This window comes from Sebastes fasciatus, chromosome 12 (genome assembly GCF_043250625.1).
Source record: "Sebastes fasciatus isolate fSebFas1 chromosome 12, fSebFas1.pri, whole genome shotgun sequence".
In the NCBI taxonomy this organism is placed as follows: domain Eukaryota; kingdom Metazoa; phylum Chordata; class Actinopteri; order Perciformes; family Sebastidae; genus Sebastes; species Sebastes fasciatus.
The window spans coordinates 4,881,543-4,909,129 of record NC_133806.1 but is presented as its reverse complement, the minus strand read 5'-3'; the positions used below and the strand labels follow the sequence as shown (position 1 = coordinate 4,909,129).

Sequence of the window (27,587 nt, the reverse complement as noted above, 5' to 3'; positions counted from 1 at the left end):
CATGTATCTCCTACAGAGAGTCAGCTGAGTGCAGACTGTCACCTCTCTGGACATGACGCTCTATGGAGCTCTTTTCACATATAATTTTTCCAATTGACAATGTGTATCTGTTTTGAACATATTGAAATTGTTTCGGATTTATATATGACAGTAAAAGACAGCAGAAAACTTACTGTGAACAACAGAATTTTATTTCAATTAATGGATAATCCATATTTCCAAACAAAAGTAGAGGGGATAAAAACAAACTCATAGGAACTTTCTGTGAATTCATTTATCAACAGACGGCTGTCTAAGGTCCCAGATGGCTTTTCCAATACCAATGTCGATACTATAGTGCCATGTTGGAAATGTGAGACAAACTTGCTTCCGCCGAGGGGAAGAAAAAAACAAAACAACTTAAAATAGTCCTAAACTAAGTCACAGTCATAAGTCCAACTGGGATAATATTGTAACATAGACTGAGGTTTTCAGAGGTTAGTGATACTTTTCTCTACGGTATCAGTACGATAAGCTCAAATGACATGAGTCAAGGGGGTTTTCCCTACATGACAATATCATCAGGAAGAGGAAAAGAACTCACATGAGGTTTAAAATAATGAAAGTGCTGATGATGTTAACAGAAATGTCTGTTCTCTCTATTGAGTTTGCATCACTTATCTATGAATTCATGTGCACGTTAATCATTTTTACATCATGCGAGTTCATTTCCTCTCCTGACGGGACATAATACCTGTTATAACAGGTAACGAGAGATTATGGCACAGTCATAAGATAAATGCTCAGTGACAAAATCTTTGTTCTAAGGCAAGTACAGCTAGTTTTGTAAAATGCTCCCCCGCCCCACCCGGTCCAAAAGGTTCCAATGTTGACAATCGAGACAATAGAACAATAATGAGGACGAGCTGCGTCGCTCCTGTGATAACAACATGTAAGACGTTTTAATGGGCCTTTTGAATAAGTAAAAAAACGTAGATCGATCAAATGGCGAAGCAAGAATCTACCAGTGCTGTGATGTTACAGGAGTGAGTAAGTGTCAGTTCTGACTAGTTTACAATGCAAGTGCCTAAGCTTTTATTTGTTTTTTTCAAACTCCTTCTCTCCTCCTGAGACCCCCCAAAAAAAGTATATAGTCAAATTATAGACAAACCAAACATTAAATTTTCATCACCAACACTACCACAAAAATATCCAAACAATATGCATTTGTCAGCTTTGGCACTGGCTGCTGATAAGTGTAAATTTGTACTGGGTTTGTCTTTTTGCTCTGCTATTGGCATGTCTGTCTGTCTGTCTACCCCACCCTTTGAACCTGAGCTTTTCCCATTGAACCCTAATATGCTATAGATGCCTATGAATCAACGATATACTGTACATATGGACACAATCATGAGTTTTCTCTCCATATAAACAGTGCTAATACAAACACACACATTAAAACATGTCCTCTGCAAAAGTCCAAGACATTTTGGCGTTTGTCTTTTTTTTTTAATGGCTTCTGGCTTTCGAAAATTGGTAAATATACAGCGGGCTTTGTGCTCTTGGTTGTAGAGTCCCATTGGCAAAGCCCTTGCTCAGTATTTGCCATACTGAGGTGCTTGCACACAGCCTCTGTAAATGTAGGCATAGCACCAGCAATAAAGCAAATGTTTTGTCTTTTTCTGCCCCTGTTTTCGTGGGCTTTGAGACTGACATCTGAAGTGAGTCCAACAGACCTGCTGGTGAACTGCGCAATAACCCGTTCTACCAACGTCTCGTAGTCACATCTCAAATGTAGGCCGTGCCGTCGGCTGAGGGACTGCAACGGGCCACCGAGTCTCTGCAATGGCCGTGGTGGATGATTGGCTGGCTTGTGTAACCGGGACGGTAACGGGCTATATCGTCAGTCTGTTTTTTTTGAGCGGAATGGTGAGGGAGATATGCTTCCTCTGGGAAAGCTGTGTGAGCGAATGAAGGGAAGGATGGATGGATGAGTAGTTAGATGAACGTTCAGCCTGATTTTCTCCTCTCCTTCGTCTGTCCCTGCACCTCAGGGCCCGTTCTCGTTGTAGTGGAGGGAGATGGGCCGGTCGCGCTGCACGGCGGGCATGTAGGGCCAGTTGTAGCTGGAGCCTGAGAGCAGCATGTCACGCAGCAGCGTCTCGATGGGCGTCTTGCCTACCAGGCGGACAAAAAACAGCTGCTCGATGACCGGAGAGGAGACGATGCGCAGGGAGGGCAGGCGGAGGAGAAGACGTCCGAAGCGGTTTGGCTGGCTGGGGTACTGGTTCCTTACGTACTCCTCCAGGGCGCACTGGGACTTCTCCTGGATGCTCTCCACGTGGGCAACGTCTGACAGCCCCATAGCATCTAGAGGGGAGGAAGATAGATCTATCAAACAGAATCCAGATTATAAAGTCTGAATCACCCTGCAAGAAGGTAAACTGAACCTACAAAATATTAGCAACAACACACTACATGGGACAAATGACACATTGTCACGTCTGTTATTTATTATCATTCCCAATGAGGTTTAGATTTAGCAAGAATTTAACTTGGACTTGGTGGATGATAAGTGGGTGGCTCAATGTGAGGTCTTGACCTGATGCTTTGCATGTACTTTGAATCTCATCTCGTTGATTGACGGGGATAAATGCTGACACAGAAGGGAAATAAAATGAAATAAAGAGCTGACGATTCTTTTTTTTAAAATTTCAAATTCCTCAAGTCAGAGGGAATCGAGGCTGTCACTGCGGAGATACGCATCTCCTACACCCCTGTGGTCCGTGTTCACAGCACACTACAGCGTTCCCTTTCCTCGCAGCTGGAGGTCATGTCCTGCCTCCCGCCTCCTCACACCTCCCCTCCTTGCTGGCCCCCGCTTTGGCAAAGAGTCTCGCACAGCCGATAGAGTGTGTAACACTGTGCGCGATACTTTTCGCACCCTCTGTGTGCAGGGGAGAGCGCGGGGGATTTAGCAAAGGAGGTCAGATATGTGTGAACTCAAAACAAAGACACATTTCACTGTACTCTGCCACATACTGTACGTTCGGTGGGAGTGCTCTCTGACTCTGCCCCCTGAATGAACCCTCATTTAGAAGACAGGTTTTTCGATGAGGCAATTTCTTCTCAAGCGCGTTCTTTCAGTCTAAAAGCGCTGGCCCGTAGGTTTTAACCTGTCGCCTCGCATCGTAGGTCCCCTTTGTCATCTCACACTTTGATCTGTCCCCTGTGTAAACCCTGCTGGGCCTGAGCTCCATACAACGGAAAAATTTAATTTACGTCATATTTTAATCGAGTGTGTCAACCCCTCCCCGCCCCCAACGGCCACTGTTCTCATCATTCTGAGTGAATAATTGCTCCCTCTTCAGCTGTATTTCCCCCCCACTCGGGGGGCAGCTGGACTGCTTTTTTGTCGGGCCGCCGTTTTGGGTCCTGCGTGACAAGGCAGTCCCTGCCTAGTTGGGATTAGTAAAGCTGTCTGTGGGACTGAAACCACATCGCGTGCCGAAGCGACAGCTCTGTGGGCGCCCTTACACGCCAAGCAGCGTGTTCTTTTGTCTGATCCTTGGGCACACACCGGGTCAGTGGGGGTGAGGGATCAGGGTGGCAGCACTGAGATGCCCGTCCTCTGATGTGGCTTGATGGGACTGGGCTTCACAGGAGGAGCGGAGGGAGGGAACTCAGAGGGAGGTGAGAGACGATTGGTGTTTGTCTAAGCTTGTTAGCTCATCCTACCAAGTCTGCAGGAGTCAGGTTTATTAACGGGTCTATCTAGTGTGTGCGTGTGTGCATGTCCGTCTCCATTAAATTCATATTTCTGTGTTAATATCTGCATGTTTCACTAAATGTATTTTCTTCTTTTGGCAAGACATTTGCAGTTTTTTTGCGACGCGTATACATGTGGGTACATCTGCGCACATACAGGGGAGTCACATGGGATGCTCAGGGCTACAGGGGTTATGTAGGTCACGGCCGGGGCTGTTGCGAATCCTCCGTCTCACTGAAACCCACCATACATAATTCAACTCCCGCGGTGGGGGCAGGGGTCCCGGGGCCTGGGCTGGGCTTGGGGTTGGGTTTGGGGAGCGTAGGGAGGAGGGGTGGATGACTGGTTTCAATAATAGATGGGATCATGGAGGAGAGATGGCTGATGAAAAGCAAGGAAGAGAGGGGAGAGGTGGCTCCACAGACACCCACATACATGGAGGAGAGACGCTAGGTGCACGCAGAGTGAATGTGACAAGGCATGCACGGAAGGAAAGAGGGAAATGCAATAAAAAAAAACAGGGACGAGAGACATCTCAGTGTTGGCTTCTTCGCCATCCGTTTCCCCCTGGGTCACAAAGCATGATCTCTCAGTGAAGTATCCCAGATGTGACAGTATTTTGGCTGGCACTGGAGCCCGGTGACTGCTGGGATAAACCTCAACAGGGTTTGTATATAAGCAGTATCAAAACAATGCCTATCTCGTGGGTTTCCTCAAGATGTAACACCATTGTATTTTGATTTAAGGGTGTCTGCAGCTCAGTGGGGAGAACATGATAAGACACAGTGGGGTGTGAGGCTCAAGTGCCCTGTTTGGTTTTAAAGAGCTTTGGATGCAAACATCTGTAAATAGACAAACCTATGGTAGCATAAAGGTATATTCTTTGTCATTAGGTCCAACTGAGAGTGATTTAATTCAAGTAAGAAATTACCATCAACATCAAAAATATAAGATTACAGACAACGTAACATGTTAACTAAATGTCACAGGGAAGCAATTTTAGCAGATCGTAGCTGCTGGCTCCTTTTTTGTGAAAAGAGGTAGTAAACATGGTTTGTTTGTTTCAGATAGCATAAGTGTATCTATTAGGGCTGTCAAAGTTAACGTGATAATAACGCATAAACGCCACTACTTTCTTTAACGCGTTAACGCAACTTGGGATATTTTTTTGTAGCTGGCTCAGTTTTAAAGCTAGAGTTAGAATACTAACATCATACGAAACTAGAAAACCTAATGAATTCATGTCATACTAACTTGTCAGGAAGGAGGTTCAATAACGCTGCAAACTTGCGCTAAATTTTGGCGGTTTCAAAGGGGTCCTTTGAACTCTGACCTCAAGATCAGTGAATGTAAATGGGTTCTATGGGTACCCACGAGTCTCCCCTTTACAGACATGCCCACTTTATGGTAATCAAATGCAGTTTTGGGGCAAGTCATAGTCAAGTCAGCACACTGACACACTGACAGCTGTTGTTGCCTGTTGGGCTGCAGTTTGCCATGTTATGATTTGAGCATATTGTTTTATGCTAAATGCAGTACCTGTGAGGGTTTCTGGACAATATCTGTCATTGATTTGTGTTGTTAATTGAGTTCCAATAATAAATATATACATATATTTGCATAAAGCGGCATATTTTTGTCACTCCCATGTTGATAAGAGTGTTAAATACTTGACAAATCTCCCTTTAAGGTACAGGAACAGATACAAAATTTGCAATTAATTTGGAATTAATCACGATTAACTACGGACAATCATATGATTAATCGCAATTAAATATTTTAATCGATTGATAGCCCTAATATCTATATAAATAATGGATATGTCTCTATGTTTCTTTTGGTATAAATAAAAAAGTAATTTACTTGTCTATCATTCTTTCCCACAAAATGTATTACATGGGCAGAAATCAAAATACAACTAAGCAAAGGAGCACTCAAAGATAAATATTGAGGTAAAAACTTTCAAATAAAACTCCAGCAAAACATAATGATCTAAGTGAGGCACGAGCAGCTACTCACGGGGTCAATAGCGGTCTTTTACAGTATGAGAGAGCGATCAAATTACAGTGAAATTCATGGAGGGTAGAGACCATGACTGACGAGTGGGAGGACTGTAGCAGCAGCATTTACATATGGAGCCAATGAGACGATATCTGCTGCAGCATTAGAGGTCACGTCTCGGTCACGCTCAGCGGAGGTGAAAAGGTTGCGGGTTAAGTGCAGTTGAAGTCGGTGAGCTCATGTGAGCTCAAACTGGATTCCAACGCAGCGGATGGAAGAAATGTTTCTTGGCGCTAAGAACTTCTTATTCTGCGGTTAAATCATCAAGTAATGGTCAAAATCTACTATCATGAGCAGGAATTTGGTTCTCTCTTGGTCTGTGTGTCACACAGTAGTCGACCCCTTTCATAACAGACAAAATGTATGCTTGAAGCTTCTCTCAATAAACAATAATGCTGCTAATTAGTGAGCTTTTTGACATAAATAAGTAATATTGCTGGCTTCATGTATGGCTTTAGACAATTATGTTCACATTTTCTCACTGATTTTTGCATCAAAACTTTAATTTCCGACCATTTTCAGTGCAAGAGATGCCCGCCTCCTCTTCTTCTTCTCTTTTACACTTTTATACTGTCCAACAGTGCACAAGACGTTAATTTAGATACTCATATTAATTCCTATTTGCTCACATGCTGTATGTAAAGCATTTTTGCCAGATATTCCTGCACATCCTGCTCTGCCGATGGATCCAACATGAGACGTATCTCCTCGACAACTTCTAATTATTAAAGTAATTCTATTGTTTTGTGCAAAGGAGATGATGATTTGAGAGATTTATTACAGTGTGCACATTTCATTTCTTCCTGTGCATGTTTCACGTCGTGCTGCTGCAGCCTTTACGTTGATCTGATGGCATTCAGTTCAGACTTGTCGTGTTGAAAGTGTTGCAGAAATGTTTCTAGGTCCGATCCACTAAGATCGCTGTGATGACTTTTACATAAAAGTGACTCAACACATATTTACATTAATTATTATTATTATTATTATTATATAATTAAATGTGTGTATCTGCAGGACAGAATAACCGTCCTATTGGCCATTTCTCTAACTCCGGTTGAGCTGTTTACATGTGCTTTGATACCCTGCGATTAAGTGTCCCCGTCAACATGAATAAACCAATTAACAGAATGTCCCCGTGCCAACGGAAGTCAGCTCACCCACCTGCTAATTCCTGCCCTTCTGCCTGAGCAATAGTAAAGTTACTCACAGGAGAGAGGTGATGTTTGTGTTGACATCAGAATCTACCCATAATCCTCTGGGAGTCTGAGTTTGAGTAGAGGGTAAAGATCAAGTGAGGGCACTGTTTGCTAGTTAGTGTCAACCAATAACTGATCATCTGATCCTTTTTTTTTTACCCATATTTGATTTATAGTACCAAAATTCAATTTATAATAATGCTACTGTTAAACTTTATTTTATTATGCTTACAGATGTCTGTTTATGTCATCTTTTCCCGTCTGGCAGGATTGTTCTTAGACATTTTTGGTCATGAATTTCTAATAATTTTTAAGCTTTTTTTTTAAGTCATCCACCAGTTAAATTCTGCTTCAACGTATTCAATTTCGTACAGTTTCCTCGTGACTCTCTGTTCACTGTTTATATGACACACGTGCTTCATTCAAACTCACCAGACGTGAAGAGCACGATGGACTTGAGGCAGGAGTATTCGGCCGTGTCGACCTGCAGGGCCTTCAGCTTCTCCACCTGCTCTTGGAAGACGCGGATGTGGTCCATGAAGGCCACCACGCGCTCTGCTGACATGGGTGACGCGTGCAGGCCCGCCGCTGCCAGCAGAGGGGCCACATGGAGCGGCATGGAGCACTGGGCGGCGTTGAGGACGAAGAGCTCGCTCCATGACATGCGCAGCAGAGCCACCTAGGATACAAGCAGCACAGAGGGGTTATTAGGAGGAAATCATTTTCACTCCTGTTCGACTGTCAGGATATCTCACAAACAGATGTAAATCATATGTGGTTCGCAGATCTGGATTTGAGATTTCTAGGATAAGAGAAATATTGTTTTTTATGAAATTAATGGAGACAAAGAATTGATTCCAAATACTAAAGGTCTAGGGTCAAATCAATTCATATTTATCATCAGGAGTGATGTTTAAAAATGTTACAGCACGTTTGAGAATCGCTCCAGGTTTGCACACTTCAAGTGCCTACAGTACAGCAGGCTTTAGATCCCATTTCCACCCAGCATTAACACGAGTCAAACTGTAATTCAACAGCACAATTACACACTAATTCTAAGTGTAAAGGGACTCGAGATGCACCAAACATCCAATAATCCAAACTTCCTTTGGAGATGGTCAGAATTTGGTCACATTATCAAAGAGGAAATGCAAACTAGATAGAGGACAGGAGCTCCATTCATGCACATTTGTTTCCAACAATTACTATATTCATTGACTGAAGGCAGACGGAAGCATAACACAAACCAGGCACATGGCCCACAGAGAGCTCCTAACCGTCTAGAACTGATTGTAAGGATGAATTACAGTAATACAACCGAACGTTTATTGCCAGTTTTAAAGGTCATAAAGATTACAAGAGGATATGACAAGCTGTGTTATGACAGGAAGAAGAGAAATATGCTTTTAACATATAATATGATTTTTTTTAAATGTTCTTTTATAATGATATTGCATCTTCTCTGTTTGTTGTTGTTTTGTTGTACTTTTCTTTGTTTTGTAATTGACTCATTGTAAACAAGGGTTGCCCCTCAATGATTTCTCTAGTATAAATAAGGTTAAATGAATGTATTAATGAATGAAAGGGCGTTTACATTATTTTGTCTACCCTGGATAATACAGATGCATAATGAAAATGTTAGATGACACATGTTGATGCCATGTGTAAACACAGTCTTTTAAAAAGAGGGTTTATAGAAAACGATGGTGCAACCCTAAAGCACTTACTGAGAGAGACAGGACCGATATCTTCTACATGTTGACATGATGTTAATGATATATTAATGACACGGTGCAGCCACAGCGTGACATATTTGTGATGTCCGCCCAAGGTGCATGTGAATATTTCAGGCGACTGCTTCGTGCCAAGACTTTACAGCCGGTATCAATCTGTCTGTTGTGTCTGCTTCAGTGAAAAATATCACAACAGATGTCTGTTTATATGCCACAATGAGTGATGATGATTCACAAATAAGGAAAAGATCAATTATGTATAAGCCCAATTATTTTTTTAAAAGTGTAAAGGGAGGGTGAGATGTCATAAAGAATGTGTTTATTGATCAGGAGACTGTGGTCTTTCATTGGATTACAGCTTTCTTTTGGTTTCGATGTAGTCGAACAGGAGAATCTAATTGTGTTTGTGGCATCAAATATTTTGTTTACTGGCTCTACATTTCTTTAAAAGCAGATATGAGCTGAAGGAATGTGACATGTTGCAAAGTTTTGGGTTGATATTTAATAAAGGCACACAGTATTTTACATACTGTATATACTTCCTGATGCTAAGTTTCTACATTTGGAGGCCAAAAGCTAAAAAATGGGTCCAACGATGACGTATTCTTGTCGGCCAACCAGGAAGTTAGCATCGCCCTGGTTCCCTCGACAAAAAGCCAATGGGATTGTTCCATTGGGTTTTGGATTATCCCAGAAAATAAGCTCTGTGGCAAACAAACGTTTATGATACTTATGATATGATACTTAAGTTAAACAAACTACCACAGTCGCATTAACGCGGGTATACACAACAAGGCTGTAAAAGGAGGACGAGTCTGCGTGATGACGTTTTGTTGTCTCATTTAGCCACTTGTTAGCAAACCGCCTTTTAAACCGACGTATTTTATATCGCAGAAGAAAACATTAGATCTCTTCAGCTTGTGTGAACCACAGACCTTATTTCAGACATCTAACTAAAAAACCTTTGACTTCCAGACGAGGGAACCAGAAGAGCTAAAATGCTGCTAACTCATTTCCAGGTTTAAGGACTCATTCCTGCAGCACTCAATCCCCTCTCGCAGTACGTTCCCCTTGCATGTTCTATTGAAGGAACAATTCAACATTAGACTTAGTTGAAATCTAAATATAAAGCTACAGGTAACACTTCAGTTTTTGAACATATCAAACAAATTAGACATGACAGTCAATGAGCTTCAGAGGAGCTGGTAGGTGGAGTTTGTTAGTTTTGAACAGAGCAAGGCCAGCTGTTTCTCCCTGTTTGCAGTCTTTATGCTAAGCTAGGCTAACTAGCTGCTGGCCATAGCTTTGTATCTACAAGTTTATAATAGTTTAGAATTTTCAATTAGTTTTTCTTTTATTTTAGTTTTGACTTTTCAATTTCATTTTAGTTAAGTTTCGGTTAGTTTTCAGAGTGCGTTTTTAGTTTTAGTTTAGTTCCTGTTTTTCAGAAAGGTTTAGTTTTTATATGTTTAGTTTTTAATTGTCCTTTAATTTTCTGTTGTTCAACGCTACGAGAGTTGACGGAAATTCATGCTGTCTCCTTTTTTCAGTAGTGATATATCATAGCTAAAAAAAAAACTAAAACTGTTTTTAACGGGGCAATGTTGTATCAGTTTAGTTCTTGTTTTTCTTAAAGGTTTTATTTAGTTTAACTTCACTAAAAATGTTTTTCACTGCTTATTTTCATTGTATTTTCAGTTTTAGTTTACTATAATAACCCTGTACTGTACAGACGCGAGAGTGGTTTTGATCTTCTCATCGAACTCTTGGGAACAAAGTGACAAAACCCAAAACCTCAAACTGTTCCTTTAAAGTTGCTGGTTGGATATTTTAACATAAATTCTAGTCAGTCATCAAAATGGCTGACTCACCTGGTCCATGAGCTGCAGATCAGGGAAGAAAGGGATGTTCTTGGCCCACTCAACGGCGCTGAAGAGCAGCCTGGCCGCCAGCTCGCAGATGTTCTCAATGCCCATCAGGTTGTTTCCCTGCATGCACTGGGCCCCGTAGCGAGACGTCGGGTAGGGCTCGGCGCGCAGCAACAGAGAGATGAAGCCGGACAGGTAGGGCTGGCCGTTGTACGGGTCGGTGCCGTTGGTCAGGTACTGTCCGGGGCTGGTCTGGGAGTTCGATGTACGTCCTCGTTGTACAGCTGATGGAAAACAAGACAGGTGGAGGTGAGAATTTCGCCTGAACTGAACTCATGAATATGCAACATGTTCCAGTGTTTCTCTCTGCGTACAGTGTGTCTTCATCTCAGTCCAACTTTTAACAGGCCATAAATATGTGTCATCAGGTTTTTATTACTCTTTAATGATTTAGGAGGCCTGCTATAACAGTATGTTATACGCTTAAGCATCCAAACTGAAGTGAAATGAGAAACGAAAAAGGAATGGAATTGGGCATGTCAAATGAGTCGGGTGGAGGAGGAGGGGTGGTTACAGAATGGGGTCAAAGGGGCAAAAAGTGTGGAGACGGGAACATTTCTCTGACTCCTAAATATGTCAGCGCTCGTCTTTTCGGCGGAGCGGTGGAAAGCGGCCAGGCCAAGGCCATTCTGCACCGCTGTTGTGCATCAATGAGTAATGACAAGCAGCAGCTGGTAAAGATATACCACTTCTTCACACCTACATATGTTATGCACCCGCATATGCATACACACATGCATGCACCGCACATGAATACGGTAACATGCCCCCCCCTCTACTGGCAAATGGCTCAGCCTGAGGCGAAAAGGGCACGCAGAGGCCAAGCTCTCGTACACACACACACACACACCAACGCCCAACCCCCCTGTGGAGCGATGATGATGCGGCGAGCGCTCAAAGGCCCATTTGGAAAACACCTGTTCAGTCATCCCCACTGTCTGACTAATAACTCCATCTACTGTTACACAGAGAGATAGGGGGGAGGGAGGCAATGCGAAGTGGGTGGGAGGGGGCATGTGTGAGGGGAAAAATGAGGTAAAAGGGTGAAATGGCGAGATAAGGTGGAGAGGGAGAGAGTGAGAGGTGATAAGCTGAGAGAGGGGAGATTGAGGGCAGGGAGAGGGGAGAGAGGAAAGGTGCGGAGTTCAATGCATTTGAATACAGCCCGAGATGAGGCTTCAGATAGAGAGCAGTGGTTTACATAAAGAGACAGGTGGAAGCAGGAGGTGGAGAGAGGGGTGAAATAAAAAGGGAGGAGGAGGAGGAGGAGGAGGAGGAGGAGGAGGAGGAAGAGGAGGAGGAGGAGGAGGGGTTTGGAAAATGCTTTTCAACTCTGCATCACCTGTCACCTCACACACAGCAGCTGTGTCAATCGAACGCACCGTGGCACGTCTGAAAAACGAGAGGTCAAATCACTCAAGAGCGTTATAAAAATGCCTTTAATTCTAGCCTGTCCTCTGAGCAGAAAAAAAACATACCTCAGCACAAAAGGTGTTGACCTCCACCTACTAGTTTTTCCCTGTGAACTTGTGTCAACCCGTGTGTTCCCGGAAAAGAATGCGGTCTCCTTTGGCAAACAGCACAGTCTCGCTCAGCTATGGAGAGGTGTTGCTCGTCACAAAGACGTTGCACAACGGGACATTCCTTGTCACTGGCACTCTCCGGCAGCTCTTGTCTTGCTTTGCAAAGGACGGCTGTCAGATTAGCCACACGTGTCTGTCTTCGCAGGGTTTCACAAACGAAAGAGAATGAAACACCGCCTTGAGCAGCGGGGGTGAAAGTAGTCTAAGATTACCTGCTTAAATGTGTTTTCAGTCACTCTGAGGTGCCGCGAGTGTGAAGTGAAAGACTGCTAAAGCATACGGTGCTGTTGCTGTCAGTCAGAGAAGTTATTGTAATGCAGGTTTGTGAAAGACTCAACAAGTCGTCCACATTAAACATACTTGTTTGTAACTTCCCTTTAGAACACATTAAAGCATTTTATGTACTACAGGACATCATTTGTTTCCCTTCCTTAAAAATTCCCTACAAATTAGGGCTGTCAAAGTTAACGAGATAGTAACGCGTTAACACAATTTGTTTTAACGCCACTAATTTCTTTAACCCATTATGGAATCAATCTTTCGGAGGTTGTAGCGGGCTCAGTTTTAAAGCTCAAGTGAAGATGGTATCCTATAAAACTAGAAACCCTAATGAATCCTTTGGTACCAACCATGTCATGCTAGCTTGTCGCGAAGGAGGTTAAATAACGCTCTAAACTTACACTAAATTTTGTGAGGAAAAACTGGCATGGCCATTTTCAAAGGGGTCCCTTGACCTCTGACCTCCAGATATGAGAATGAAAATGGGTTCTATGGGTACCCACGAGTCTCCCCTTTACAGACATGCCCACTTTATGATAATCACATGCAGTTTGGGGCAAGTCATAGTCAAGTCAGCACACTGACACACTGACAGCTGTTGTTGCCTGTTGGGCTGCAGTTTGCCATGTTATGATTTGAGCATATTTGTAATGCTAATTGCAGTACCTGTGAGGGTTTCTGGACAATATTTGTCATTGTTTTGTGTTGTTAATTGATTTCCAATAATAAATATATACATACATTTGCATAAAGCAGCATATTTGCCCACTCGCATGATGATAAGAGTATTTAATACTTGACAAATCTCCCTTTAAGGTACATTTTGATACATACAGATAAATATGTGTGATTAATTTGCGATTAATTGCAATTAATCATGGACAATCTTGCGATTAATCAGGATAAATATTTTAATTGATTGACAGACCTACCAAAAATAAATCAGTTTTATTATCTGGTTAAGGTTTAGGCACAGAAACACCTTGGTTAGGGCTGGCGAATCATTGTGGTTTGGGTTAAAATAAGTACTTAGTAAAGGTTAGGTTGTGGTTACAATAATAAACATGTGGTAACGGACGTGGTCATGGTTAAAAGAAACTAACTTTGAGAGGGAGGAAACAGAATCTGACGTTTTGTTGGGAGGAGATCCCTGAAACTCTCCCTATGTGGCCTTTGCCGCTCTATAATAACATCACCCGACTTCCTCTTTTGATCACGAGGGACAACAGTCAGCTGCTGGAGGCCTTTGTGGCTTGAACTTGAGCGTGTGTCATTTTGGGGCACTTGCTGAAAGGACTGATTCTGTCATAAAAAAAAAAAAACTCTTCCCTGACTGTCCATATCTCAGTCAGAGCACTTCCCTAACCTAAAACTGTCACTCTGCCCCGGCTTGTTAATGTCATCTGAAAAAAATAAATCCCTCCTACAGGGATAAACTACCTGGTTTCCACTTCTTATTCTCACTAATGCAATGAACAACTTTGACTTTCATGGGGAACATACATCAAATTCTCCAATGACGTTCTGCAAATTCCTCGACCTGTTGCGACCCCGCTGCCTCTCGTGACTCCGATATGCGAATTCACGGCTATTAATCTGCTCTCATATTGATTCGTGGTTAATCCTGCAGATGGTGGCAAATCTACTTGATCCACTTGACTTTTCAAAAGCCTCATTGTCGGGGTCACTCGTGGCTGAGAGGAAGAGCACTTGAGTGCTTCTGACTGAGACACATCGCTCTCTGTTTCCCCTCGCCTACAGCTGGCTTGACGAGGCCGAGGAGCGGAGAGGAAGGAAAGGAAAAGAAAGGGAAGAGCGAGGGATGACTATGGAAAGGTCCAAAGAAAAAGAGAGACAAGTGTAGAGACAGAGAGATGTAGGATTGTGACATAGAGGAGGGCAGCAAAGAGAGTGAGAGAGACAGAAATGACATTAGAGAGAAACAGATGCCTGAGGATAAGACCAAAAAGGAAAGCAGGGTCAGAGAGATGGAGAATAAAGGGGGGATGGGAGTATAAAGTCAGATTTGGGTGTCTGCCATAAGCTGTTTTTCTGCTTTTTAATTGGTGCACTGTGGCTTAGCTGAATGTAATTGACTGAGCATGTCATCAGACAACAAGCTTGAAATCTTAACAATCTACAAAGTCGTTCTTCCTGGCGAACAAAATTATTCTGATACCAAACTGAGGGCAGAAAAAACACTAAAAAAAATAAATCCCTACAACCCAAAACAAAACAGCATCCCGTGTAGGTACGCAGGGCATGAAATGAGGGCAGGAGAATGAGGGAGAGGAGGAAAGTGCATGCAAACAGAGGTACCATGGGACATTTCAGCTGTGACTTTCAAAATGCCACTTCAGCAAATGGCAGCTGGCAGAGAGCACAGTTCGCTGCCTGGCTGGCCTGGATTAGCCTCTGGGTCAGACTGTTAGTGGAATTACAGCAGCTAAATACAATTAAGGCCTATCAACATTTGGACTAAAAGGTCACGGTGCCGGGGCAACACAGACGCATTATAGATTTGGCTCAGTCTGACAGTTGCGTTTAATAAGTAGATTTTCCATTTCTAAAGCTCGCACTGGCGAGAGCGAAAAATAAACACCATGCATGAACCTGCGCCTTTCTCTCCACGGCACATCTTGCAATCACCAAAATACCAAAACACATGGCTGTAAAGCTAAAAAAAGAAAGTAGTTTTATCTGCTGAAAGAAACATTTGGAAAATAAAAGACATATATCACTCTATATGCGTGCGTCACTGCAAGCAGTGTACGTGGGTACAAACCAGCTCGGAGGGCATCGTGTGACGTGACACCGAGGTAACGTCACCCTGTGGCTCCCCTAGTTTTATTTTGGCCCTGAACTTTGACCTGCGGGGTCACTGCTCTGCAGCAGGGCAAAGCTCCCAAAGAGAGTCAGATAGGCGGCAGCGAGGAGCTAATGTGTAAACCAGGAGAGAGTTAGAGATAAAGAGACAAACAACGTGACGTTACTGAGCAGAAAACGTTATTTGAATACCTGGTCTCGGCTCTGAAGTTCTCATATACGTATATTATCAATCAAACAGTCAGCGGGCATGCTCTACAGGGGTCACTGGACTGTGAATAACATTACTTGGTACTTATTTCTATGAAAAGGATGTGATATGTACAGATACTGCGGCTTCACACAGTCTGGTTGAGTCCATGGTCCACAATATTTGTCCCACTGTGGGCTATTGTGCAAGAGCGAGCTCTCATGACAGACTTCTGTTTATTCTACAGAAACATTTCATGCTGCCAGAATTTGTTTTTCTCACGTTAAACATCAACCGAACACTAGTTGTGTTCAGCAACACATTTCAAAATGGTTCTCCATTAAAGCTGCTATAATCAATATTTTTACATAAAAATGGATCACATGAGACAGAGATGTTTTTCAGCTCATTGTTTTGGTTTTCAAGCCAGTAAACTTTGCCGCCTTGATTTACTCTCACTTCTTTCAAAAAAGCTCTGAAAACCCACCGTACACGACCTGCTCAGCAACAGACAGTTAGCGACTAGCCGGTGAACATAGTGGAGCGTTTAGCAGCTAAAGCTCCGCCAATGGTTTGAAATGGTATACACTTCCTGTCTCTTAAGTGGGCGTGGTCATGGCGTGTTCACACTCAGAACCTGACGCTAGTCTTCTAAAAGGGGTGGGGACAGATACAGGACTAATACAGGACCGTCTTCTTTCTGAGCTGTCTCTGACCAGACATTTCCCTCAGGAGTTAAGTAGAAAGCAAAAGCTGGTTGTGTAAATAAGCAACTGTTTGCTAACAAGTTTGCCACATCAACTTTTTAAGCAGGTAATATGTCAGTGTTGTGTTTACAGCTTGTATCCACTTCCCCCAAGTGGTAAAAAACTACGCCCATTTTCAAAATTCATACATGTTATTCCTATGATCTAAGACAGTCCAAATAATATTAGTTAACATGAACAACTCTCTCCCAAATCCAAAAACCAGAGTGCTAGAACTCAAACTTGTGATGTCATCGGGTATAAAGTGTGGAGCTGCTCCATAGACAATGAATGGGGAAAGATGTTGTAGATGACGCTGAGAGCACCGAGGGGAATGTTCTGAGTATATGGGAACATTTTCCGTTTCACTGACAACTCTACAACAGAATAAAGCTCCTTTGGGTTTAAAAAAGAAAAACATTCTGTGGGTCCGCGAAATGAGTCTCCCATTCATTGTCTATAGAGCAGCTCCACACTTTATACCCTATGACATCACCAGTTTAAGACTTAAGGCTGTTACACACCGGAAATTAATTCTCTCTCTTGTCACAGAGCGCGAATATTACGCGGCGAAAAAGCAAGGTCATTTTTTTCCGGATTGAGGTTGATTTTCTGAGCTTTTGCACATAAATAAAAGCATTAACCGATCACGTTGTGCGGAACCAACTGAGTTTTGCCTAGGTCTCGTAATCGGTACTCGATACCTTAAAGTATTGATACCCAGCCCTTAAAGGTATCGAGTAACAAAGGCCGAAACAACCCAGTACGAAGTAGTATCGAAACTTCTCCAGTCAAACGACACCTGCAATCGATCCGTTTTGAGCCCAGATCCAACAAAAGATGACTGTTTTACTCACAGCCGATCATCGCCAGAGTTCTTTCGATTTATTGCGACATGTGATTGGCCTGCTGCCGCAGCAGCTGCAGCCCGTACAGCTGGAATTGCCTGCCTGCACACGGTTCTGAACACGGAGATGTCTGAGCCGACGGCTAGCAGCTAACGGTGCTTACAGCGCTAACGGCGGCAACAAGTGCCGACAGAGCTAACACTTTACCGTTCTTACCTTTCACAATAAAAGCCCTAGACATTTAATATTCACAGGCGGGTATTTTGCCTTTTCGTGTTGCGTATTCGTCATTCGTCATATTGGAATTCTTAATTCAAATTGGTGTTCCTCTTTAAAGATAATGTTGCAATGTGTTGATACCGGTTCTAACATAAAAGTATGTGAATGCTGGTGCACTTAATACATGTTTAACGGTACAAAAGGTTCTCCATATTGCAGTAGGGACTGCTGAAAGTTGTTCATTTAAAAAAAGGAAAGAAATAGAGGATAGCAAAATGGATATTTATTCATCCAAAAGTGTTGCTCATAACAACGTAACTACTCACCAAACCTTCCTAACAAGCCATCTGGCACACCAAAAGACCCTGTCCTCAGTCGTGTGTCGAACATGAAGGAGCAGAGAGGTATGCGGCGAAACGTGAGAGACACAACAGAACGAGAGTGCAGGAAAACCGGAGGCGGTGCGGGAACGAAAGGGAAAACAGTGACACAGACAGAGAGAGACAGCGACATGGAGGGGCAGAGAAGCTTTGCATGACAAAGTTTGGTAGCTTTTGCTGTGTGTGGATGCCGTTGCCTCAGTCTCTCTCTCTCTCTCTCTCTCTCTCTCTCTCTCTCTCTCTCAGACTTTGATGAGGCAGTTCCTGAATTAATTAGTTAACCCCGAACTCAGTGACTCTGTTTCACGCTGTCCTTATTTACACTTCTACACACACCCTCCCCTCTGCTCTTTATTTAACACACAGCAGGGCCATGTTCTTGTGTTTCCTGTGAGTTTGGAGATGACATTTGAGCATAAATGTGTTCTTTTAAACACCTCTTAGCTGCCTGGCTTTATTTGGAGTTTCACAGCTTCGTCATACAGTAAAAATAGAGAATAGGACTTGAATTATATGAGTTTTTCAAAGCTGATTTGTAAACCAATTTTTGTGCAGGAGTTACCTTTACTTTAACAAATGTTTTTTACAGTAAGATGGGCAATACATTTAAAGGACCAGTTCACCCAGACTCCAACTTATCCCTAGTGGTACCTACATGTAGCCATGCAGTGGAAGTGAGTGGGTTTTTGTTTCTGGTGCTCAAATCCAAAACTATCCACCCCAAAAGAGAGCTGCTAACCAACCTACATGTCCGTCATCTTTAGTTTGTGTTGCAGCACAAAGTTTTCAAGCTATTTCAGAGTTGTTTCTGTTCTGTGGTGAAGAAATGAATTGATAAAAAACAGCATATTTTAACATTTACTCTTAGCATTGCTTAACCGTACTTCCTGTTGTATATATGCAGGTCTCATTGGCGGACCTCAAAACCCGAGCAAATAAAACCAAAACCACTGTATCTGCATGGACGGAAACTACAAGGGGTTAAGTGGGGACATGTTTTGGTGGGATTAAGATGAAATAACTCTCTGATAATATAACCGTGGTCAGAGAGGAGCTCCATCATATTAGAAGTGGAAGACATGACTGGTAGGGGTGGGTCATAAAATCGATACAGCATAGTATCGCGATATTTTGCGTGGCAATATTGTATCGATAAACAGACGTCAAGTATCGATCTTCTATTATATAAACTATTGTAAATATAAACTATATACATACTTTATATTGCAAATACAATGTACGCTCTAATACAAACAATTCAGTTTGTCAGGTGCTTTATGCAACATTTATGTTTTTATGACAGTGTTGTTCAGTCTGTCTGCTTGACTGACAATCCCAAACAGACGTTGACAAACTGCATAATTTGCAGTTGTAAAAAGGTAATAAATCACAATATCGCTAAATGTTTAAAATCGCAATAAGATTGTATCGTGACATAAGTATTGTGATATCGTATTTTGGGGTCTCTGGTGATTTCCACCCCAAATGACAGGCCAACATCCCATATTTGTTTGTTCCAAATGGGGACAAATAGGAAAGGCTGTGGCTTCTTCTGCTTCCGTTTCATTTGTCATTACTACAGCTGCACTCCCACCGAGTGAGCGTGTATAAGATCATCAACAAGATGCCTAAATTATAAATGCGCACAGATTCCCCCCACAGCGCTGTATTAGAGAACGAATGTGTGACGGACTGAAGGAGAAGCGTCGTTTGTGGCTTAAATGTTACCAGAAAATTCTGTGCCTCTTTCTCCAGTGTGTGTTACAAGTGACCCGAGTGACAAGAAACAGGTTGAGCTACTTAAAAGTCTCAAGCAAAACAGTCCTGTTTGTTTGAGTGATTGAATGAATGCACCTGAGAAGATCACCTGACTTTTGTCACATACAGCGGGATGTGCAGAAAGATAGGTATAGAGAGCTACAGGGATGAGTCCTAAAGCCCGGAAATGAGTTTGCATTTTAGCACTTCTGGTTCCCTCATCTGGAAGTCAATGGGTTTTTATTCAGATGCCTGAAATAAGGTCTGTGGTTAACACAAGCTGAGGAGATTTTAACGTTTTGTTCTACGACATTAAACACATCAATAAATATCCCACTCTTGAATTTTGAAGCTTTTACGTGTCTTCAAAAAGGCGGTTGCTAACAAGTGGCTAAATGAGACTACTAAACGTCATCACGCCGACTCGTCCGCCTTTACAGCCTCGTTGTGTTTACTCACGTTTATGCGACCGTCGTTTATAGCCTAATGTTAGCTTGTTACTTCTGGCAAATGCATTCACACTTGTGCATTCCACTCATTTGTGGAGATTATCTTGCGGAACAAAAAGTGTAAGTATCTTAAATGTTTGTTTGCCACAGAGCTGATTTTTTTCAATAATCCAAAACCCAATAGAAAGATCTCCATTGTCTTTTTGTCGAGGGAACCCAAGACGATGCTAACTTCCTGTTTGGCGGACAAAAATCCGTCATCCCTGGAGCACTCTATGAGGAAGAGGTCATTGTGTGTTATATTGCGACGTGAAAGCCTCGTCACCTTGATGCGTCCGAAAGCATTAAAAGACAGCATCATTCATCTATTCTGTGATATTAAAGTTAGCCTTGGAGATAACGTCACCGCTCCAGTGTATCACTTTAATGGAGGCTGGGCAGTACTGAGCGATATGTGAATGGGAGCCATTTTCCTCTGAGAGGCCTCCGTTGATGGCTACGAGCGTGGTGACAGGGGTTAAGTATTTGAATCTGTCAATAGCTAAATTACTGGGATAAGTTTTTCAGAGCCAAAAAGGAGGCCAGACTGCAGTGTTTTTGGGAGTATGGATTAGTCAATACACGCTGTCTGTTAGACTTTAGTGGGGAATTTACTCCCGGCCGGTTCACACATTTGGACTTTGACTTGTCTGTTATTAATGTTTTAGTTTGGGTTGACCTATATTTCCCGCTGCTGTTGGTGTTTTGTCAGAGTGCACTATGGGTGAGAGGAGGCAGCAGCCCTTCCCACTGCGCTCGTTCAATGTGGGTTTAATAGATTCCTGTGACACAAATGGATGCTGAGACTATTTACTATCACTTCTAACCGTGTGTGTCTGCGTTGCACTCGTAGCTGACCAGGTGTAATGATTCAAGACAACAGACGAGATGACATTATCGTCGTGTATACACGTGCATTAATCAGAGCAGCAAACCGGCACACGTGTCCTCAGTGAAGTCAGAGGCTCGTCCTTGTGGGCTGCTTCAAAATTAAAACATTCAAAGGAACTGTCAGGCTGATTCTCTTTGCCTCTCCGCTCCCTATTCAACCTAGAAACTGTGCTGACAGAGAAACAAGAAGAGGCTCTGTGTAGCTGCGTGGAGAGACAATGACACTAATGCTGCCAAGGTTTTTTTGTTTTTTTGTTTTGGGGGTTTGATTCTTCCTGAGGCCAGCACAGAAATGTTTGCTGAAAGGTGCTTTGGATAAAGGTCTCCAACAAATGATATTATGTTCTGCACAGAAAGGGGTCAAACGTCCTCCTTTGGGGGGGAGAAAAAAGAAACAAAGCGAAGTAGTTTCTAAATCTGACGCCGTCCACTCATGAAACTTTTAGCATGTCTTCTCAGGAAGCTAAATATGAATTCAGTCTAAACAGAGAAGTCGTGCAGCACTGTTAGTGATATCAAACGATGCTGGGATTTGTTCTTTATAACAGATATCAAACTTTCTTCTGCTGATGTTCTGTTTGCTTTACGTATCCTAACGTATTTCCTTTTTGAATAAAACCAGTCAACACATTCATTATAACTTGTTCCACCCACTAGCACTTTCCCTCACACTGTTTGTACTTGAGATGTGAAGTACATTATGTTTTTTTAAATGATTAATAGCATGCATTTGTAATCATCTGCTTTATTTCGACAGAATCTTTTCGGGAACTTTCACATATTATTTGAAATGTAAATATCCAATGCATATTTCATCTGGATCATAACTGAGGATAAACACTTTCCTCCCCTTGACAACCTTAGGTGAACCTGTTGAATAATGCAGAGGAAACATGACTTATGTCCTCAGGGGAGGAGGACAGCAGCTGTGTGCTTTAACAGTCCAATATCTGGATGTTTAATTTACTTGAGATGTTACGATAAAATAATGATGCCAGTATTTTCTTTCAAATGTTCATTAATATTTTACACAAATATTTAAATATATGTCTTTGTTGTGACTTTTACTTCATTAAAACAAAGGGAGTCGTGATTAAATAACTAAAGGACAATTAAATGTGATTTAATTAATTCACGCACAATATTTATAATTAATTATGATAAGCCTAATATATGATAATAAATTCTATTTTTTAATTCTCTATACTTTTCCAATTTGACGGACAGTTCTTGTATCCAAAGAAAAATTGTATCCTCAGTAGACAAATGATTGCTGATGAACAGAAGTCAGCCACAAAGAGGATTTAAGGACACTGTTTAATCCTGCTGACCTCAAATGCACCAACAGATGAGCTCAGCCAATGTAAGTTGACCTGCTCCACATTTAAGCCTTTTGCGCACAACTATAAGCCAGCACTGCAAAAAAAAGGAAAAGATAATGAGCAGATAATGAGTTTTAAAACCTTATTATTTCTAAAAACATGCTTTTATATTGAACATTTTTCAATGCATTTTTTTTTTTTAATTACATTTTGTAATTATCATAAATTGAAAGAAATATTTCCTGCCAACTGGAAACATTTTCACTTATTTTAGGAGACTAAATTATTTGTTAGGATTAATATTTTTTGCAGAGTAGACTAGTCTACAGCATCGTAATGTTATCTCATCTAAACAGCAACACCAATTCCTTTTAGTCGTATAAGATATCTCATGTCTCATGAACAACACGAAGGTCTGCACTGCAAAAAATTACATTTTTAACTCAACTTTTACAAATTGAACTGAATGCTAGAAACTTTTTCCCCTTCGAAAAAAAAAAAAAGATTTGCCACAGGAAGTGAAATAAACATTTTGCGTTTTTTGTTTTTTTTAACTCTACTCTTTCTTTTTGTCATTATTATTATTATTGTTATTTCTTTTCCTGGTTTTGTTTCGGTTTTGAATGTTGAGGTTGTTTTCTCTATAGTGTACTTGGTGGGTTTGTCTGTAAGCTCATCTACTTAAAAGTTGGTTTATAGACTGTTGTAATTACAAACAGTGGATTGCATATAAATTAAAACAGCCTTGAAAAAAGGGAAAAATAAAGTATAAAAAAAAGAAATAAACATTTGATTTTGCGCGCAAAAATATATTTTTGGGGTATTTAATTGTGTTAATTTATCTCCAAAAATAAGACAAATAAGACGATGCTGCAATAAAAATAAAATTAAAAAAATCTCTCCTCTAGTGATATTTTTTCTTCTGTTTGTTGTTTTTAGAATTTAACTTTCAACACCAAACTGAATCAGAAATGTTTTGCAGTAAACTGGCTGTGGGGTATTTTAACGTGAGGTAAGACTGTGTGTACAGTGTACACACACACACACACACACACACACACACACACACACACAGTCAGAGAGCAGTGCACTATTGGGAACCCTGGAGGGATCATCTGAGGCTTTAAAGAGGAGGACGGGTATTTCCACTGTCGGTCTGCGTATTGACATTTGGGCTCAGAGAACAAAGAGCTGTGGCTCGTTGAGACACTTTGTGTCCTTCAACATCTCACTGCCGAAGTGTCCTTGAGCAAGATTACTCACTGGGATGCTGCAGCTGACCTTATTAAGTCCTCTGAGAGGGAAAATAAACTGGACGTCTTCATTAAAGACTCAGACTTTTGAGGATAAGCGCATTTTTGTTGCACTCAGATGACAGTTGAAGCGTCATCGCTCATGATGACTCACCTGAGTAAAGGGGTGTGATAGTTAGAGGTGTTGTCATTTTTATTCATTTCCCAAAAGAGATTACAAAAAAATCATATATTTCTGCCTTTTGAATATACTTGGATTGTGATTACTAATTGGCCTTTTATAATGCTCATTGTAACAGTCTTCTCATGGATTTTATCTTGGTCTCTGTCTGTGGATGTTTAAGAGTTTGTTGTCTGCTCTGTTGACCTGTTTTTATTCTGTTTTTATTCTGCCTATGTCTGTAAAGCACTCTGGTCAGCTCATGTTGTTTTAAATGTGCTATAGAAATAATTTTGACTTGACTTGACTTGATAAGATCCGTCGCTTCTCTAAATGATGGCCTGAGTTCAGTAATCCAAAAACCCCATTGCCTTTTGGTCGTGTCATAAATTACAGAAGTACTGGTCTGAAATATTATGTGCAATGGAAAATATATTTGATAAGGATTTCGAAATGAATTTTTGATTTTGGGAATCCCAAGTACAAATATAAACTACTGCAGCCAACAAAAAGGTTATATAACATTCTTACATTTGCTGCTAGAAACGATATATTACTACAGTGGATCAGTGATAAGAAACCCTCTGGTCAAGGCTGAAGAAAAGTCATATTTGAGATGGCCCCTTTGGGATATCTCACAAATATTCTACATGCAAAAGTAGACACACTATTTGTCAGCCCTATCTGAATAATATTGGACCTGATCTCTCCTCCATTATCTCACAAGGAGTCTCTTGATCATGAACTCATATGACTACCCTGCACTATATGGACTATTTCCTACGACCACCTATATATCATTTTTTTATCTGAGCTGTACCAGTGTTTGTTGTTGTTTTGTTTTTATTATTCTTATTGTGTTTGTGAAAATAAGAAAACCCAATAAACATATTAGTGGAGAACAAAAACAAAAATGAACCCATCTGTAACTCTGCAAAGACAGATGTTTAGATAAAAGACATTTGAAATTTAAAATATGCACCATCTCCTCTCTCTCATGAAGCTGCTGAATGATAATTAATACCAACATGTTTCCACTGCTCCTCTCTTTGGCACCAACTGACCCGTGTGTTAATCCAACACAATACAACAAATGTAGCAGCATCCTCTTCTAGCAGCTCTGGGTGTCGGTGAGCAAACAGCAGAATTAAACCAGAGGCACAAAAGAGGGATTTCACATGCAGGACTGGAGCTCACCATGCAGGGTGAATGAAGGGTTAAAGATCTGCTGAATGAATGTGGAATGAGCATTGTGGCTGCTGCAGGTGGTGGCTGATTATTTACCCATAATAACAACAACTGTGGATTTAAACTGTGTCGCACATTTGGATCAACAGGCATCACGACGTGACGCGTAATTTACGCACACAATCTCTCACTGGCACGTTTTCAGATGGACATGTGAGAGGGAAAATTACAAAAAACTTTGGGTAGCATCGATACCTAAATGCGTCAGCTCATGCATTCCTGCTTTAAAACTTGCACAGATGTTATTGTTGTTGTTGTCTTGTTTACTTGCATAAAAAAGTTACTTGTGCACGTGTTAAGAGATAAACAACCCTGCTATTCCTTGATGTTCTAGATGTGTGCTTGATGGTATGTTTATAGATTTGAGTCGACTACCTAACCAGTTTTAGTGGTGTAGATTCGTCATCCTAGATGTTCGTCTTCTTCTGCCAAGCTGACAAGTTGATAGTTTTATTTCTGGTAGACATTTGCTACTTTTGAGTCGCAATTCTTATTTTTAAATTCACTTTTTGTACTTTAAGAGTAGTAATGTGTATTTTCTACATCTTTTTTTCAATTACCTGCAACATAAGCTAAGAAAAAAACTGTTACATTTCATATCATATGTCATGAAAGATCTGTCAACGTGGTGAAATAACAGTTTCCAATCCAAATCTCACAATTTCCTTAAATGTTTCCTTTTCCAAATGAGATGATCTGCACTTTTAGACTTTGTTGTAAATATTGTTTCTAGAAAAAACAATCAAATAAGTGAAAGAGCATCAGAAATTAGAGCCTCAAGAGTTGTTTTAAACCAGTAAAATCTTTAACTTCCAGACTTAATGGCCTGTTAATGTGGATATTTCACAACATTACGCACACAAGAAACACGATTAAGTAAAGAAATGGCACAATCTCACACTGTTTGTACTTGAGATGCGAAGTACATTGTGTTTTTTAAATGATTAATAGCAACTGTGTCATGACAAATCTGTCAACGTTTCCAATCCAAATCTCATAATTCCCTAAAATGTTTCCATTGCTACAAATGAGACTTTGTTGCAAATATTGTTTCTAGAAAAACAATCAAATAAGTGAAAGAGCACCAAAAATTAGAGCCTTAAATGTTTCCTTACTACAAATTAGATAATCTATGCTTTAAGACTTTGTTGCAAATATTGTTTCAAAATAGAATAAGTGAAAGAGCATCAGAAATTAGAGCCTCGAGAGTCGTTTTAAAACAGTAAATTCTTTAACTTCCAGACTTAATGGCCTGTTAATGTGGATATTTCACAACATTACGCAGACAGAAACACAATTAGTAAAGAAATGCACCACAACCTCTCACTGACACCTTATATAGTCACACACCTATTGTCTTACCCTCTCTTCTCATGCCGACCTTCAGGCACTTCTTCAGGCGGCAGTACTGGCACTGGTTCCGGTGGTGCTGGTCGATGGGACAGTCCCGGTTCCCCCTGCAGGTGTACGACAGGTTCCGCCTCACCGAGCGCTTAAAGAAGCTCTTGCATCCCTCGCAGGTGAACTGGCCGTAATGCTTCCCGCTGGACTTGTCCCCGCACACCATGCAGTCCACGTTGGGGATCTTGTCCCCGGATAGCGTGTCGTTTCCCGGGGTGGACCCGTTGGGGGTTCCCGGTTGGGGGTTCTCCTGGCCGCACATCTGGAGCTGAGACCCTGCAGGATCTGCAGAAATGTTCTCTGGCCACTGGTTTACTACCATTGCCATGCTATCACCACAAACACTTTGGTTCTTTTGTTTAAATCACAGAAGGAGACACTGAGTGATAGAGATCCGTCCTGATGTCTTAGGAGAGAGAGAAAAAAAGGCGCTTCCCACTTTCCTCCAGATCAATCTGAGCTTATCTGCGTGTTTGTATTTGATTTATCTAATATTACTGAGTTCTTTTCTGTAAAACATCTATCAAAGTTCACAGCAACAGCGAGGTTTCAACATGATCGATGCAGAAGAAGCGCGCAGCCGAAAACTCCCGGTGCGCGTCGCTGCGCAGAGATCCATAAACACGTTGTTCTGCAGAGTGGAACCTCTTGGAACGTTGTTCTTGAGAATGGAACCTCTTGGAACGTTGTTCTTCAGATTAGAACGTTGTTCTCGAGAATGGAACCTCTAGTGGAACGTTGTTCTTGAGAATGGAACCTCTTGGAACGTTGTTCTTGAGAATGGAACCTCTTGGAACGTTGTTCTTCAGATTAGAACGTTGTTCTCGAGAATGGAACCTCTAGTGGAACGTTGTTCTTCAGAATGGAACCTCTTGGAAAAAGTCAGTCCAAATAAGTCGGCGTGTCGAAAATAAAACCCTAATTCTTCTTTGCCTCTAGAATAATAGGGATATAATAAACAGACGACAACCTCTCAGCCGGTCGCTCCAGTCTTATCCAGCGCTCAATAGCCGACTGCGTTTGGATTCACGCAAGATCTAATGTGAGTCCTGAAAGACCGCATTTCATGTTGTCCTTTTAGTCCTCAGCAAGCTCTTTGGAGACAGCAACAAAAAGCGCAGTCCCGAGACAATCCTTGTTCCTCTCGTTCCTGTGTTTTTGGAGAGCGACGTCTGATCTTTTACGCAACACGCAGTCTAAATATCCTCCTGTGCGTATGTTGGAGACTCTCCAAGCAAGAGCGACTTTTACGCACCAGCACAACACTCTTTTCTTGCAGCTCGACTGTGTCTGTGTCGCTTCAACCCTCCGACTGTCTGCTCTCCGTCT

At 41.6% G+C, this 27,587-nt stretch overlaps 1 protein-coding gene across 8 annotated transcripts; it reads right to left on the bottom strand.

The window, feature by feature from the left end:
- Positions 1-169: 169 nt before the first annotated feature.
- nr2f5 (nuclear receptor subfamily 2, group F, member 5) lies at positions 170-27,587 on the bottom strand. 8 transcript variants are annotated; one of them, XM_074652739.1, is made up of 5 exons: positions 27,046-27,587; positions 26,208-26,985; positions 10,610-10,890; positions 7,438-7,684; positions 170-2,349 (listed from the first exon to the last, which is right to left on the bottom strand). In XM_074652739.1, exons 2-5 carry the CDS (start codon positions 26,584-26,586, stop codon positions 2,030-2,032), a joined length of 1,227 nt encoding a protein of 408 aa, XP_074508840.1. In that variant the 5' UTR covers positions 26,587-26,985; positions 27,046-27,587; the 3' UTR covers positions 170-2,029. The 8 variants fall into 8 exon arrangements, with proteins under 8 accessions (XP_074508840.1, XP_074508837.1, XP_074508836.1 ...); XM_074652736.1 differs by having other exon boundaries at positions 26,208-27,045; positions 27,108-27,587; XM_074652735.1 differs by having other exon boundaries at positions 26,208-27,015; positions 27,108-27,587.